The sequence below is a fragment of the Melopsittacus undulatus genome, chromosome 6 (genome assembly GCF_012275295.1).
Source record: "Melopsittacus undulatus isolate bMelUnd1 chromosome 6, bMelUnd1.mat.Z, whole genome shotgun sequence".
Taxonomy (NCBI): Eukaryota; Metazoa; Chordata; class Aves; order Psittaciformes; family Psittaculidae; genus Melopsittacus; species Melopsittacus undulatus.
Window position 1 is genome coordinate 14810659 of NC_047532.1, and position 15506 is coordinate 14826164.

General features: G+C 42.3%; 1 protein-coding gene across 2 annotated transcripts in view; it reads left to right on the forward strand.

The window, feature by feature from the left end:
- The window catches only part of LRP8 (LDL receptor related protein 8), a 192437-nt gene that overhangs the window by 154076 nt on the left and 22855 nt on the right, over positions 1–15506 (forward strand). For both annotated transcript variants that reach the window (XM_034063524.1, XM_034063525.1), the window contains exon 5: positions 10277–10639. In XM_034063524.1, the coding sequence (XP_033919415.1) occupies positions 10277–10639 (363 nt within the window). The remainder of the gene's footprint in view (positions 1–10276; positions 10640–15506) is intronic.

The following is a 15506-nucleotide window of genomic DNA, read 5'->3' on the forward strand; positions in this document are numbered from 1 at the left end:
CTACTGAGAGCTTTTTACTAGGTGATAATGTAGCACTAATTTAATCTTCCTTTGCAGCCTGATTCATACGTGCTTTTGTCCAAGTTACAAATACTGTTTATTATCTTCATTAACTGGCTAGGTGCTCAGTGTTCTGTTCCTCAGTCACCTCAGGGAGAAACCCAAAGGATCAGGTTTTGCCATATATTATCCCTGAGAAATGCACCCATTTTGATGGGGTTAAAGCCGGTAGTATTACATTCAGGCTTGCAGAGGAAACATTAATCTACTATCGCTATTCATTGTTATTGCAGCATGTGACTAAAGAGACATGGCTAGTTTGAAATTCCTGTTATTTTATAGAAGGTCCTGTAACTTGAGGACACTTGCCATGATGGAGGAATCTAACTATTTCCAAAAACGGCAAGAAAATGACTAGATTTAACAAATGAAAGTCCTTCATAAGTAAGATAAGGTAGCACAGCAATGATATCCTCTGGGCTTTACATAGTGTTTAATTACTGGACAGCTGGAGGGATTAATGCTTGTGCATTATGCCCTGGCTCTCAGAAATTAAACATGTACAGCTGCCACTTTATCACTGCTTAAAGTATTAGGGCCCCTTTGAAAGCAGTGGTAATTGCAGGAAAATCCCTATTGTTGTTTAGGAAAAATCTCAGCCCATAATCATATTTGTCCTGAGTTCCTTCAGAACAAAACAGCAAGAAAAAATGAGATTGGTAGCTACCTTTAATTGCATTCTTACAAGGAAGAATGAAGGTAGTTGCATTTTTAACATATTGGATGCTTGCTGTAATTAAATGTAAAAAAACTACATGAATTTGGTTTAGAGGTAAGGTAGTTGTTGCATAAATGAAGAATTAAACTCTAAAGCCAAGGGCTAAGCTGTGCCAGAGCTCTACCTGCAGAAGGTTAGGGAAGAATTGCACTTTTTTCCCAACCGTTGTTTCTTGAGCTTAGGTTTAAAAAAGAACAGGAATGTGTAATGTTCTGCAAATGGATTTTCCCAGTACTGAGAGGCGCCTCGCTCACCACAGCAGCCTTTGGTGGTGACCTCTGCACATTTGCTCTGTGCTGATCCCTCGTTACAGATGAATTGTCTCTATCGGTATGTTCCATGAATAATTTATTCTTTATAGCATAATAGATGCAAACACAATGTGAAAACAAGACAGTTTAGAGTTTGGTACATTTACTATGTTTCCTTGAAGATACGCTAGGGAAAAAGAATAGGTAGCATGCAAAGAACCTGCTGCAAGCACAGAGTTACACATATGCGCATCCTACACATCCCAGATAGTTTTTCCTTCATAAAGTTGTGGTAGAGTGGTATAAAAGAACTGGGTTTACACGAAGATTTGTGAATAATTATAATAAAAGCCTAATATTGCTTGACTGCATGTTACATGTGCACACACAAAAAAGCTTTGTCCTGCTGCTCTTCCTGTAGTTTAACAGAAGTTGTCTCTGATTCTTCTTTCCAATTTTACATGTCATACTGTCAGAGGAGAAAATATTGGCCTGTAGTTATGTTTATCTTCCGGGCAGTCTATCTTTCAACAGTTAGAGCTCTTGGAGTTGAAATAGCCAAGAAATTGCATCTCTTATTGGCAAATGTGATTGTGTTTCATATCCCTGAAGTGCTTTTTTCATAAGAATGGAGCTATAATTCTCAGCATATTCATCCAAAAAGCAAGGATCTGTTTAGTTTTATTAAGGGAAATCTTCTCTAGCTGTCAATGCCAACGAGCATGTTACGATGGCAGATTCGTGGGTAGGAGTTCCATCCTTCAGTGGCTATGGGTACATATGCGTTAGGCTAATTAACAAGTGCTTAGCAGTTATGCTTCCTGAGCATATGATCTGAAGACTGAATCAAAATTGGTTAGTTTGAACTCAGTAGAATCCTACGCAGAAGGGGACTGTAATGTCTGATGCAAAAGCAAAAAAAAAAGCTGGTTTATGAGTCATGTTAGTGGATAAAACAACATCTGAAAGCTATCTAAGTGGCTGAAAGACACTATCTTCATTCAGAGGAAGATATAATGGTTGGATTAACTTTGCTTATATTTTGCAAGAAATTAGTTTATTTGATAAAATATAACTAGGAACGTTTAGCTCACAATAAAATACCCTTCAATACACTTGTTTTTTACAACAAGTTTAAAATAATTGCTAGTATTGTACAATAGATTCTTTATCTCAGCCCAAATCCAGCAAAGTGCTGCCTTCTATTTCATAGCCATAGAAATTGAAGGGCAGATCCTAATGCCATAGAAATCTCACTACTATTAAAATGAGTGCAGTTAGCACACGACCCTTACACTTTTAATTGCAGTGAGTGTCACTCAGTGCTTAAATTTCCCATTTGAGTAGAAAATCTAAGACATATTTTCTAAAAATGAATGCTGTTCTTCTGTGGAATCATGGGTATGTTACATGGGTATGTTGTTTGCTGTGCCCCCTCATATCACATAGCTGAAAATAATTAGGGGCTGGTTGTTCCCTGAAAAGTCTGTCAATCTTCCTCCCTCTCAAAACCACCACAGTGCTCTTGCCTTTATGGGCTTTGTCATATATTGTAACCTTGAATGTGGCTACACTGAATTCTGCCACTTGTCTTCACTGTATCTCAATGGTTTTGTAAGGTGCTCTTCACTTCAGATCAGTTACCTTGCAAACTGTTTCATTTCAAAAGCATCTTTTTAATTCTTATTGAACCTATATCCAAATCCACTTTGAATCATGTTTTGGGGCCAGGGGGGAGGGGAGGAGAGATGCAAGAACTCTCAAGTGTTTTTTTGGTGTGTGCTCCAGAAGGGTTAATAGTGCCATATTCTAAATCCCATGAATGTTTAAGTCTAATAGTGAAGCAAACTGCAATAAGAAGTATCTCCTTTTACAGAGAATTCCTATCAAGCAAAACAGATTAGTGGAAATTGAGATTTTATGGGGCAGTGACCTTTTTGCTTGCAACATGAGCACTGCTCTGTTACTCATTACTCAGCTGAGCTAAAGCCTGTGAGCCCTCGACTGCTGAAGCCAGGCTTTTCTCCCTGCCTTTCGTGTTTATTCTGTTGGTTCAGAAACATCCTGGTAAATGTGGCTTTTCTTCTTCTTTTTCACAGATAGGCCTGTGTAGTGAGGTGTGTGCAGTTTTCATCGCGTGAAGAGTAGCTGCACAAGCATTAGTAACTCATGCAGCTTTGTAGTGGCAGTTGTTGCTTCCTTGTTCCTTATCAGTGTCCAGTAAAGATAAGTATTGTGGATTGTTACGGGATTCTCTTCTTAGTTATGGCAGCATAAAAAAAAACTTGATTGATTCTGGTGGAACAGTTCAGTTTGCCAACTGGTTAAACTGGTGCCATCCCTGTGCTCGGGAATGGGTGGGTAAGGAGGAAGTGGCAGGCCAGTAACATAGCTGTCGACCAACAGACATGGGTTTGAATTCCTTGCCTTTTCCGGTCAGAAAAAAAACAGAGCTTAATTTGCCAGTGTGACCAAAGTTAGTTTTTAAGATCTTGATGAAGTCTCTGTCCTGAGCTGGATATGAGAAACCAAAAAGCAATGGAAAAATGAGGCAGGTATAATAAGGGAATTCATGTCTCTGTATTAGCAGCTGAGACCAGAGTGGAAGACTGCCCAGTGGATGGAAGATGAGGTCAGTGGGGTAGGTTTTTCCTGGCAAAGTGTCTGGGATTTAAACTCTGCAATGGCAAAATTAAGTCTTGTTAATACAGCAAATTCAGTGCAGGCAGTCCTCACAACCACAGGGAGGGCTGTTGAATCCAGGAGGTCTGCATATGCAGAGTGTGGGTTTTGTGTCTACTGTCACAGGATCGAGACCCTGTTCAGTAATACTCAGTTCTGGTTGCTGGAAGGTTGTTTATATATTCCTCAGGAAAACAGGATTTTATGTGGTGCTATTAGAGCAGCTGTTAGTTACGTGAATATGATCAGATGTTTCTGAGGGATTTGCCAAATTGGTGTAATTTGTAAAATTGCCATTTTAATAAGCAAGTCATGTCTGAGGGAATAGCAGTGAGCTTGTCCCATACAGGTATCAATTTTCAGAGTCAGAAAATGAACCCACCAAACACATCTCAGCATATTTGTTTTCCATTTAAATTTTGGCTAGAACTAAACAACTCCAGTCTCATTCAGCTGATTATATTCCTATCAGAATATAGAAGGGCAACGATAATGTCTTTATCCCCATGATATTCATAGGGTATCTTGGATTTTAGCAAAAAGCAGCACAATATCAACCTTAGGCATTCTGACCATCTTTTTTTTGTTCCCAAGCTGTTTTGTTTTACGCTTAAATCCTCTACACTGGACTCGTTTGTTCTTATTTTGAGGTTATTTTTCAGTCACTTAACCAGGCAAACCTGGATAAACTTCCTAATGCTTTCCTGCTATGAAGTACAGTTGAGGCAACTGCAGGTATGAGTTAGCAACCTTATTGCACATCAGTAAGATTAAAGCCAGGGAAGAAATTGATTGTGTGCATACATTTTGCTTGTAAGCAGCTTCTCTCCATAAATTGTGGGGTTATAATTAATTCCATTTTCAGAAAATTAAGCCACTTTAAATGAATATATGATTCTCAGGAAATATATTCTAAATCAGTAAATACATTTTTGAACCAACTATTATTTATCAGCAGGGGCTTTGGCATCTGGTTGCTCCATTATAATTAACTAATAGTATGCAAATAGTGATGCACGGAATAGAAAAATAACTCATTTGTGTTGGAGGGGAGAGCGTGGCAAAGGCAGCAAGCACATGCAAATACTAATTTGCGAGAGTGTGTGAGATGGCTCCTTAGCTACATTAGTGATGTGAACAATATCAGGAATTACTATTCCTTCTGCAGTCTTCATCTATATGGGCTTTTCGGTATCAATCACCATAGCAACAACCACTGTTAGTAGTGAGGCTGCAATTCAGCTGCATTATTCCCTCCATGGGAGGCCTGTCATTTTTTCAGAGCAATGCACTTCAAGGTCATCTTCATTTACCTCCATCTCTTTTGCCGTCCTTTCTGGAGGGTAGCTTTCCATGGGAAAGTTGTCCTTCTAGGCATGAATCCGTGCTTTAAGGACAGACGTTTGTCCAGAAATCTGTATGAAATACTCAGATATTAGGTAAGCACACCAGTTATCTGCAGACAAAACAAATAATTTAGATGCAATTAATCCTGAAAATAAATAGAGTTTATATAAAACTAGCATGCTGACAGCACTGGTAACTGAACTGGGAATTCCAGCTTAATTTAGCCTGTCTGGATTCTGTGACCTCCTTATCCAGTACAGAGATCAATTTATGTGGGCTGTGGTAGCTGGGTTTGCACTTCATGCAGAATAATTGGGCAAATGAAGCTCGGTCATTCTACTTCTGCAGTCAAGTGGAGCTCAGACCCTAAACCTCACAAGCTTAGGATAAGTTCTGAAGTCCACCAGTCTCTCCTGCCAGTGTTGAAGTAGTGGAAAATCACCAGCAGATCTCTCCCTCCCCAGTGCAAAGGTTGTATGTGCAAATCATCCTTCACCTTCTTTAGAAGATCCTTTATCAGATCCTTTAAGGAAACAAGAAATTTTGAGCCACACTTTTATTGAAGTTGCTCTGGGGAGGGTGTCAGAAAAATACAGTGTAATGATTCATATTTTCTTGTCTTGCACATCAGTAATTGCCGTTGTCCACTTTACCACAAATTTTACCAAATAATTCTATTTTTTTAAGCCATTCATGTAATTTTAAGTGGAACTGATTTTTTGGAGACAAGAGATTAATTAAATACCTGACTCCTACTGGAAAGCTACAAAATCTTTAAAGATTACCAGTGGCAGCAGTTCTAGTCCATTGTACATAATTCCCAGCTCCTATGGATGAATAAATATCCTGTTTGTTTCATATTTTGAGTTTTACCCTGATTTGAGGATCCCTGCTTGGTGTAGAGGTGTCCACTGTAGCAACACTCTGAGAACTGTAACTGCAAAAAAATACACATTTGTACAAAAAGTGCTTTTTCTCTGTAAGCATTCAAAAGCATGAGGTAGAATTAGTTAAATTTTTTTGGTGCAGAGCCTGAGTTAAGATTTTTCCTGCTGCACCAGATTACTCGCTAAAGCCTCTGGTTAAATCCTGGCTCTGGGCAAAAGAGAAGCAGCCAGTACTAAAACACTAACTCCACAACTGCAGTCTCTCTCTTCTCTTTTTTTCCTTTCTGTTTTAAACTTCCTCTATTCAAAGACTTTTTCTGCTCCACTCTCCTCAGGAGACAGAAAAAGACTGCAGCTGTGAGGCAAAAGTGGTGACAGTTGTGCTCTATGTGTTGGTATATAGTACGAGGCAGAAATTAATGCAGAACACCTCTGGAATATATTATCTATAGGCCAGAGCACATGTACACATTAATTTAGGTTTGATATTTTGCTTCCTAAAACTATAAAGAAGCTTAACAGATTACAGTACAGTTGGTTAAACACTTCTTGACAAATATTTCCAAGTTTTCTGCTGGGATCACTATATCTGAAGTAGCTTTTGCATCTCGGAGTACAACATTTATTAGTTTCTTTGGCACTAAGGCAAGCAAGCTAATATTAGTTTCCTTTGTTTTGCACAGATAAGCTTACAGTGGGGCAGGCAGCAAAATCAGGGACTGCAAACAAATTGCTCAAGTCAAAGAAAAAATACCCCAGTGATTGTTTAATTACTATTCACACATTTTCTCCTGAAATGTGATGGAACTGCCTAGGCATTCTAGCATATTTGTGAAAGGAGATGTGAAGTAAACTGGGCCTTTGCTTTCCTATCCTCATCTCTCCAGGTGCTATGTAAGATGATTTGTAGTGCTAGTTTTTACAAGATTCTTCAAACCATGCAGCAGGGGCTCCAAAGAGCACAGGCATGCTGGCTCTTGCCTAGGTACAGAGGGATTATAAGCAGCTTTTCTCTTGTGTTGCCTATTTGTGCCAGAGCAAGCTCCCAAGTGGCTGGAAGCTGCAGACTTTGCTTTATCCTGGCATGCCTTGCAGATTTTAGCTGTCAGAGAGGATAATGGAAGTGTGAGAGGAATTGGGAGGTTATCTGTCTTCCCATGGCCACCAGGAGAGCCAACTGCGCAAAGAGATGGAGATCTCTGCTGGAAACCTGTGTGACACAGAAGGAACTGTCCCATATGTGCTGACCTGAAGATGAGCATTAGGTCTTTAAATGAAGAAAAGAGCATTTTTATTTCTTGAGTTCACTAGAATGTGCCTAGAGCAGCCTTCTCTAGTGAGGGACCATGTGCTCCCATTTGGTACTGCCACTGGCTGCTAGTGCATGCACTGCATTGATCCCTGTCTCAGCTCTGATGGCTGTCCAGTGGCCTTCTTGTCATGACACACTGGTAGGAGCCTATCACTTTTACTGGCTGTCCCAGCAGTGTGTGGGTGCTGTAATTGCAGGCAGGAAGATCTGAGCACAGTCAGTGCTGGTGCCTCTTCCTCTGGCTTTAGCTGTGTTGAGTGAGTTACAGGAATTAATCCCCACCTGAGGACTCTGGTGGTGGGAAGGGGGGAGTTAGCAACAGCCAGACTGCACTGCTTGTTTAGCGGAGGGAGAACTCATAGTCTAGTGCTGTCATCACACTAAATTTAATATTTAAAAGGAAATAAAATAATCATGACCATGCGATTTTTCTAGCCAGTAATTCACAAGCTTCACTGAGAAAGTTCTCATGAGGGGTTGCAAAAGCTGAAGTGCTGCTATTTTCTGGCTGCAATTATCAGTAATTTTATATCTGTGCTGGGATTTGTAGGTACAGGGGAGAAGCTTTTGTGCAAACTTCCATTGTCTGTATCCCACACATATGTTTATCAGTCGTTAATTTGCCAGTGCAGCAGATTTCTGAAGGATCTGAAAGAAAATGCATACAGACAGAAGGAGGGGTGGAGGTGGGACCAGGGAAACAACGAGGGAAAAAGATGGGCTTATTACCATTGGGGGGAAGGAAATTAATGCACATTTGGAGTGTGTGAATCGTTCAACCTTGACCAGAAATTAGGGATCAAAGGACTATGCAAGATTCTGCTCATTGATCTATTTCTGAGATTCATCAAAATAATGCCAGAAAAGCAATTTCTTCTTCTCAGCCTTGATCTGTTACAGAAACTGTACATAGCCCTAGAAATGTTCCTGTTTCCTAGTTCCCTTTTTAAATAGATTGGTAAGATTATAACTGTGACCTTACATTTCCTACATTTCCACTTGTCACTCCCGTATTATGCATCACCTGAAGAGAGTGTTAGGTTATACAGCTGTGTACCGATCAGTAGGGTTAATAGATTATTTATAGTTATGGGATAAGGATAGAAAAGTATGGTCTATGAAGAAAAAGAGCAGTATTTGGGTGAAAAATTTAGCATTTGAATGGTCTTGATTCTCCTTTGCAAAGAAGAGGTTTTTCTGGATACTTGTCCACCAGACTGTGCTATATTTCATGTCCGTATAAGAGGGATTCATCTCCTATTCTTAGTTGCCTTATCTCAGGTCCCTCTGTTTGGAGATGAGAAATAGAAGCCACTCCAAGGGACAGTGCTTGTCCCAAGGTAGGTGGCAGGAGTTGCTTGTTGAGTGCATCTTTCTATATCCAGAATACTCTACTGGGTACAGAAGGACCTTGAGCAACCTTCCTGAACCAGATGATACTCTGGTGTTTAACACAAGATGCTCCTTTGATGACCACACTCTGTTGCATTTAATTATTGATGTCAAGTTGGGCACAGCAGCCTGCAGCTGAGATTCTCTTTAACATTTATCCCTGTTAGAGAGATCTTGGGTTGTAGTCAGTGCATGGTAGTATAGCATCAAGTAAGGCAAACTTCCTTTTTCTTCTAATCAGGCAGATTGCTATTCTGGTAGATACAGTAACATCTGGAAAGCTTGGGAGTAAATGGGACAGAACACAGGGCAGGAGGGGAGAGGTATATGTACTGTCACACTGTGATGTAAAATTATGGGCTGGTTAAGTTAGATACCCCAGCAAGTTTGCAAGCTGGAATGTAAATATGTATCTGTGTACAAGTGCACATATTCTTAATTGCTAGATAAATAGACTTTCATTCCAGGTATAAAACAGACATAATATTTCAATAGAATACTGCTGGGTTCCTTTTGTTGGCTGAAGGCTGGGCTATGACAACTCCTTTACTCAGATTCTGCTGATGCACTTGCCACTACAGTGGTTGGTACTATCTGAACTGTGTGGTTTATCCCAGGGGTTCCCAGTGGTAAATAGTTCTGCTTCCGAAGACAAAAAGACTCCCAAGCACAATGTACAGAAAAACAACCTTACTATAATTTATTAGTATATATTTATTGCACTTGTAATTTATCAAAGCCGTCACTTTCCTGTATATGACTGAAACTGCAGAAGCAGAATTATTTTAAAGTAACTACCTAAAAGTGCTTAGGGAGAATGTCTTACAGGGTTGTGGTTGTGTCACACCTCGACAAAATACAGTGACTGTGAGCTGCACATTTTTTGAAGTACCTGAAAGTTTCAATTGAGCAGGCTTCTCTGGTTCAGCTGCCCATTAGGCTTGAAGAGGAGAGTACTCGGCTTCTTATCTGTCAAACGCCTCATTTGTATGTTAATGCTGAGTTGTGATTTCCAGGGAAGGCGTTCAGTGTGTTGTAAAGGGCCTTACTGGCAGATTGCAGCTAAATTGATGCTCGACTCACTAAATATTTACCCTACACATCCCACTTAATATGTCCAAAACCAGGCACACTGTGAAATCCTGAAACCTGATTCTGTGCTTGTGAAAGTCAGGAAGCTAATAATGTCAGTGTGGAGCAGAGTGAAGGGCTGTGACGTCCACCAGTGCGTGCCAGTGCACCTCCAGCCCACCCTGCAACCTCCATGCTCTTTCCTTGCTGCCACCCCATACACTGGGGCTTGCCCTCGCCTCAACACCAGGGCAGTGCTGCAGCTGGCCCCCCACTTTTCCTACCTGCACTTCTTGCAGCCCTGCTGCCCTTGTTCTTCAGTGCTGCCCATGGAGGATGCATGCTGTAGCACAGCTGGGGAGATGACCACTGTGTCTTCACTTGCTCTTTGTAGTTTACCATTGCAAATGTAATGTTCTGGGTTAGGACAGTCAACATAATGCTTTTATGTCCTTGCCCTCCCCCTGTCTCAGATGTTCCTAATGTGCTAGAGCTGACACAGTGGTGAGGAGCAGGTTGGAGACTCACAGCTCACCTGTTTGTTTCTGTTCCCAAGCCTGTTCTCCCAATGAGTTCCAGTGCAGTAACAAGTCGTGCATCTCCATCATCTTCGTGTGTGACGGTGACAATGACTGCGGGGATGGCAGCGATGAAAGGAAATGCTCCCCTCTGACCTGCAACCCAAATGAGTTCCAGTGCAACAACAGCGTGTGCATCCCAGAGCTGTGGGTCTGCGATAACCAGCCGGACTGTGAGGATCAGTCAGACGAGTCCGTGGAGAAGTGCGGCTACGATGCCAAAGCCCTCAACACCTGTGCGGCTCATGAGTTTCAGTGTGGCAATGGTGAATGCATTCATCTGAACTGGAAGTGCGATGGGGATGAAGACTGCAAGGACAAGTCTGATGAGCAGGATTGCCGTGAGTGTCTGCAGGGCTGGGACAGGGCTGAGGGCCCTCTTCTGTGGGGGAGAGGGGCCCTGTGGGCTGTTTTTTAAGGCAAGTCTTTGATGTCTGTGCAGCAACTGTGCGCCTGACAAGGAGTGTTTTGTGTCCCAAATGGCTTGGTGCCCAACCCAGCAGGGTCAGGTATATTCCAGACTTCCTTTTATCCTTTTTCCTTGAGGATTTAGAAAGGAGGTGCAAGAGCTGTTGGATGGTACCATGCCTCAGAAGAGATCCATTTCACTAGAAAGGCAATGAATGGAAAATAGAAAAAATGTTCAAAGCCCTCAGGCTGCATGATGGGGTCGCAGCCTGGAGGTTAGAAGCCACAGTGGTAAAGGGAATATATGATCATCAGGAAAAGAAATAATTAATTTTCTGCCTCTGAAGTTAGAGTATATGGAACAAGGCAGTCAGGAGCAGTACCTCTGAAGAATCCAGTTGGAAATGCACTTTGAGCTTAGCTTGATAAGGCACAGAGCTAATAAATAATGGATTTCTTTTCAGCTGGCTTGATGTATATAACATGGTATTGTTGCTGTGTGTGGTATTTTGAATGTTTCATCCATTTTTTAGCCACTAAATGGTTCACACTGGTCACTTACCTGAGGAGGGAGAGACACAAGAAACTAAGAGCAAAATGTTGTGCTAAAATATTCATAGTGACAAGATTGAAATAAAATATTTACATAGCTGTATATATTTAGCAGCCTTGACATTGGGCCACCTCTGGGGAGGAAGGCAGCAACTAGCTGCAGAGAACAGACATTCTGGCAAAGGTGCCTAAGAAAATTTACCACTTTTGCCAACACCATCTTTTCATACCCATGACAACCCATGGCAGATTTAAATTCAGTGGCAGCTCTAGCAAGAGGAGGAGGATGTAGTAAGTCCTGGATACCACTGGTTACACTGCAGGAGAGTGGGGAATGAGGCACAGGTAACCCTGGAACTGTTATGCCTATAAAAGAGGCAAGGACTCTCATGAGCAGAGTAGGTGAAGCCAAGTATATTCTGTTAGGAAGAGAACAGTTTTGACTGCTGTGTACATGGATATTATTGCTAACAACCCCCTTCTGAGTATGAATGGATTAGGTAGGATGCCTCTTTCTTCATCTCCAAGAACAGATACAGGAGTAGACAGAGCTCTTGTGTGGCATGTACCCAGGCAGTACTTCCCGTGACTGAAGCGTTGCAGGGACAGTGGGGTCAGGAGACAAAGCTGGGTCTTGGCATCCATATCAGTGTGAAGTGACTGTAAGAAGGCTGGGCAGGAGCATGTCCAGTGGAGGTGTGTACTACTAGCTGAGACAGCCTGTGGTGTTTGGTACCTGTTTTCATGGAGACCTCCTGCAGGCAATCTTGTACTTGTGTCCCTTATAATCAGGACATAGTGGCCAAGCCCACATAGCACATGCAGGTGAAGAACTGGTGTCCGGGGCAGGAGACTCCCAGTGGAGCTGATCTCTGTCCCACAGGTTGCATTCCCTGCAGTGGTGGCAACCTGGCAGGATGGCTGAGTTTAGACAACTTAGAAGTAGGAATGGTGAGCACCCTTGCATTCCCAAATGGAGAAGAGGGGAGCAGCTTATAGGTGGTGCTTTCTGAAGCAATGTCTCTGAAACTTCAGTCTGTTGTTTCAACTTGAAAGGAATTGTTCTAAAGTCTTTCACAGGCCCCATTTATTTTGATGCTGTGGGGTGAGAGTAGTGCCCCAGGTACCTTGTTGAGGCAGATGCAGCTCTCTGTTCCCCAGCTTTCTCTCCTGGATCTGACAGACACTGTCAATATCCAGCTGAGCTCAAACTGCCGAGATGTGAGACCCAAAAGCAGCACAGCTCCAACAGCAACCCTCAGCTACAGAGCAGCTTCATCAAGTAGCACTTCCAGGTACTCCAAGGGCAGCCTCCCTGGGGCAAAGACGCAGCTGGACACCGCTGCAGCACAGCACAGTGCTGACAACCAGTGGAGGAAGGAGGAAATGTGGCAGAGCTGACTTGAGACAATAATATCTCTGACTAGCAGAGATTCAGCACTTGAAGTTTTTTCTAAGTCTCAGCACAACACAATGTGCAGCTTATCTGCCCAGGAGAAACGAGCATGTGAGCTGCTCCTGCTGCTTTCAGTCTTGTGGTCCAGGAAACAGTGGGATTCAAAGCACCATGTTTTAGCTACTCCACTGCTCCTCTGTACAGAACGGCTGGTTCTGCCGTTTTCAACCATGCAAGCCAAGAGTCACCCCGGTGCCACAGATGTGCCTGTTGCTGTTTACACCACCGGACAGGGGGGAATCTTTAAGCCAGGAGAGGACTACTGGGTCAGGGATCAAAACTAAGTTTGCTTCCCCATCCTAAATGCAGCTGTTGCTTGAGTGCACATGTCTGCAGTAAGAAACAGCTGCATTTAGGATGGGGAAGCAACCTTAGTTTTGACCCCAGAGCTCTGGAAACTCAGTATCACTGCTCATCTGCTGGACTGAAGAGTTTAGGAATTGACCTTTATTTTTTCCCCTTCTCGATAAATTCTGGTTTTGAGATCAGTACCATGAGTTAGAGGTGTATGACAGTGCTCTATCCCCTTAGCATCAGGGATGGCATAAGTACCACTAGGCTTGACTTGGTTAAAACTGAAGATACCAGCACTACATCTCCTCTCACAAATGGGAATCGTTTGGGGTTTGCACTCTATAAAAGGGAGAGTTGGGAGCTAATGCTTTAAAAAAAGAATGTCATGAGGCCATCACCAGTCATTTGTTGTAAGCATTTTGGGGTGATAAACGAGGAGAGCAGAAATGAAGGGTGACAATCGGTGAACGTGTTTTGGCAGCAAGACAGCAAATAAATAGGGAATGAATCATTTCAGGAAAGCTGTGTGAGAACATGGAGTGGCTGGGGTATTTCTTTAGTATATATACCTTTATGTATATATGTATTTATAAAATTAACATTACATTAGATATATTAGTCTCCAAATCTGGAATTACTATATTTTAAAATACCCTTTGCAGCTCACATTAGGGCATCTAGGAGGGAGACTAAACAATGCAAATAGAACAGATCCCTTGGGACCTCACCTCACACTTTTGTGCCTTTATCTCCCCATCTATTAAATGGGATTGATGCATTTTGCAAATGCAGGGATTTTCTTGAGGTGAAGTTTATTTGGGGATATGGAAACAGAAGACACAAGAAACATATGCTGAGACTTGGAATCTGGAATGTATCTGCTGAATTTGAGCAGTACAGCTTTGAGCCCAGTATTTGCAAATGGGAAGTGTGTCTGTCTGAGTGTGCCTGTTAATTTAGCAGGGCTTTGGTAAATCGTTCCATATTTGATTTGCAGAGCAGAGGAGATGGCTGTAAAACTGCTGAGATTTCCCTGGTTTAAACCCTCCGAAATAGCACAGCAATTTTCTGAACATCTTGTGCAAATAAGCAGCACAGCTCTTCCCTCGTCTTAGGATATTGCTCTGCTTTGGGAATGGCCCTGATGGCAACCTGCTGTCAACTCTGCCAGTGGTGCTGAGATGGGTTTGTGTCCCAGCTTCAGGATAACAAAGTTCCTGGCCCTCTTCCCTCAAACTTATGCTCTCCAGGCCAGGTATAAACATAGTCTTCTCTCTCCTCCTACTGAAAAATGCACCAAGAAATAGAAATGCTGTATGTATACCTTAATATCTTTGTGATCAGTAAGAGCTGTTACTGCATCTGCTCTTTTTAGTCTGTTAAAAGTCTCAGGGGCCATTCCTCACAGCTTTGCTTGAATGAGAAGTGAGCCAGGAAACCAAGCTTGACCTCCAAACTTCTCTCCCTTCTTGAAGCAAAAGCTTTGGGCAGTGATGTTGTACAATCCCACATGCATGTTTTGCAGTCCCTCTAGCAACTGAGCTAAGAGCTGTGCTGTCATTTCTCTCAGTCTTGCTTGTTCAACATTGTCTTCACAATTCCTGCAAAATTTTCCTTCATCTTGTTTTAGGATTAGAAACCTTTCTATTCTTAGCATCTAACTATAACTGCTTTTTAGAAGAGCTTTGAAGATTACAGTTGAGAACAATTAGTAGGCTTTGTAATGCCTATCTTCCAAATCTGTAGCTGTTGTCATGCAGATTTACTTGATAAAATGGAGACCTGTTCCTGCTCTTGCAAAGACTCCAATTAGCTTTCATTCCATGTTAAACTTTTGTGGGAGTTAATACTTGAAAGAGGTGAAGTAAACTGGTTTTCATGTTGGGGGTGAAGACAAGAAATAATTGCAGCATAGGTATTTTCGGCTAGGCAGTAGGAAAAGCTTTGCAATGGCCAAGGTTTAGCTCAGAAGAGGTCAAGAGTGGGAAGGTGGTCTCTCTATTGGCAGGGCTTCTCCAGGCAGGTGGTTGTATGCAGCCGGAACAGTTCAAGCACAAGTGCCTGTGCTTCACTGCAGGAGCTCTCAGTGCCACTTCCAAATGTGTGGTCTGCTTTTTCCAGACCACAGCTTTGCTTCCTCCTCTCCTTCATTTTTCTCCATTTAGAGCAGTAGTCCCCATATGCTTAGTTTGGAGCTGCTGTCCCAGATGTCCCACTGAGGTTTCCCATTTCTGTGCCTGGGTTTATTAACTGAAATGTGGCAACACAGCTGGTCCCATAACTCTTTTTATTGCTTGGGATATTTCTCTCTTTTCAGCTCTTTATGAATATAGTGCATATGGCTTTCCTCTCCAAGGAGCAGTGCTATTTCCAGACTTTCCTCATGTGAATACCGTGTATTTCTAAAGGCAGGATTCCTCCCTTCCCCCACCAGCCCTGCAGTTGTGGCTTTTCCTGTCTGTTGTGCCCCTTGCCAGCTGAAGATGCACCAGAGCTAA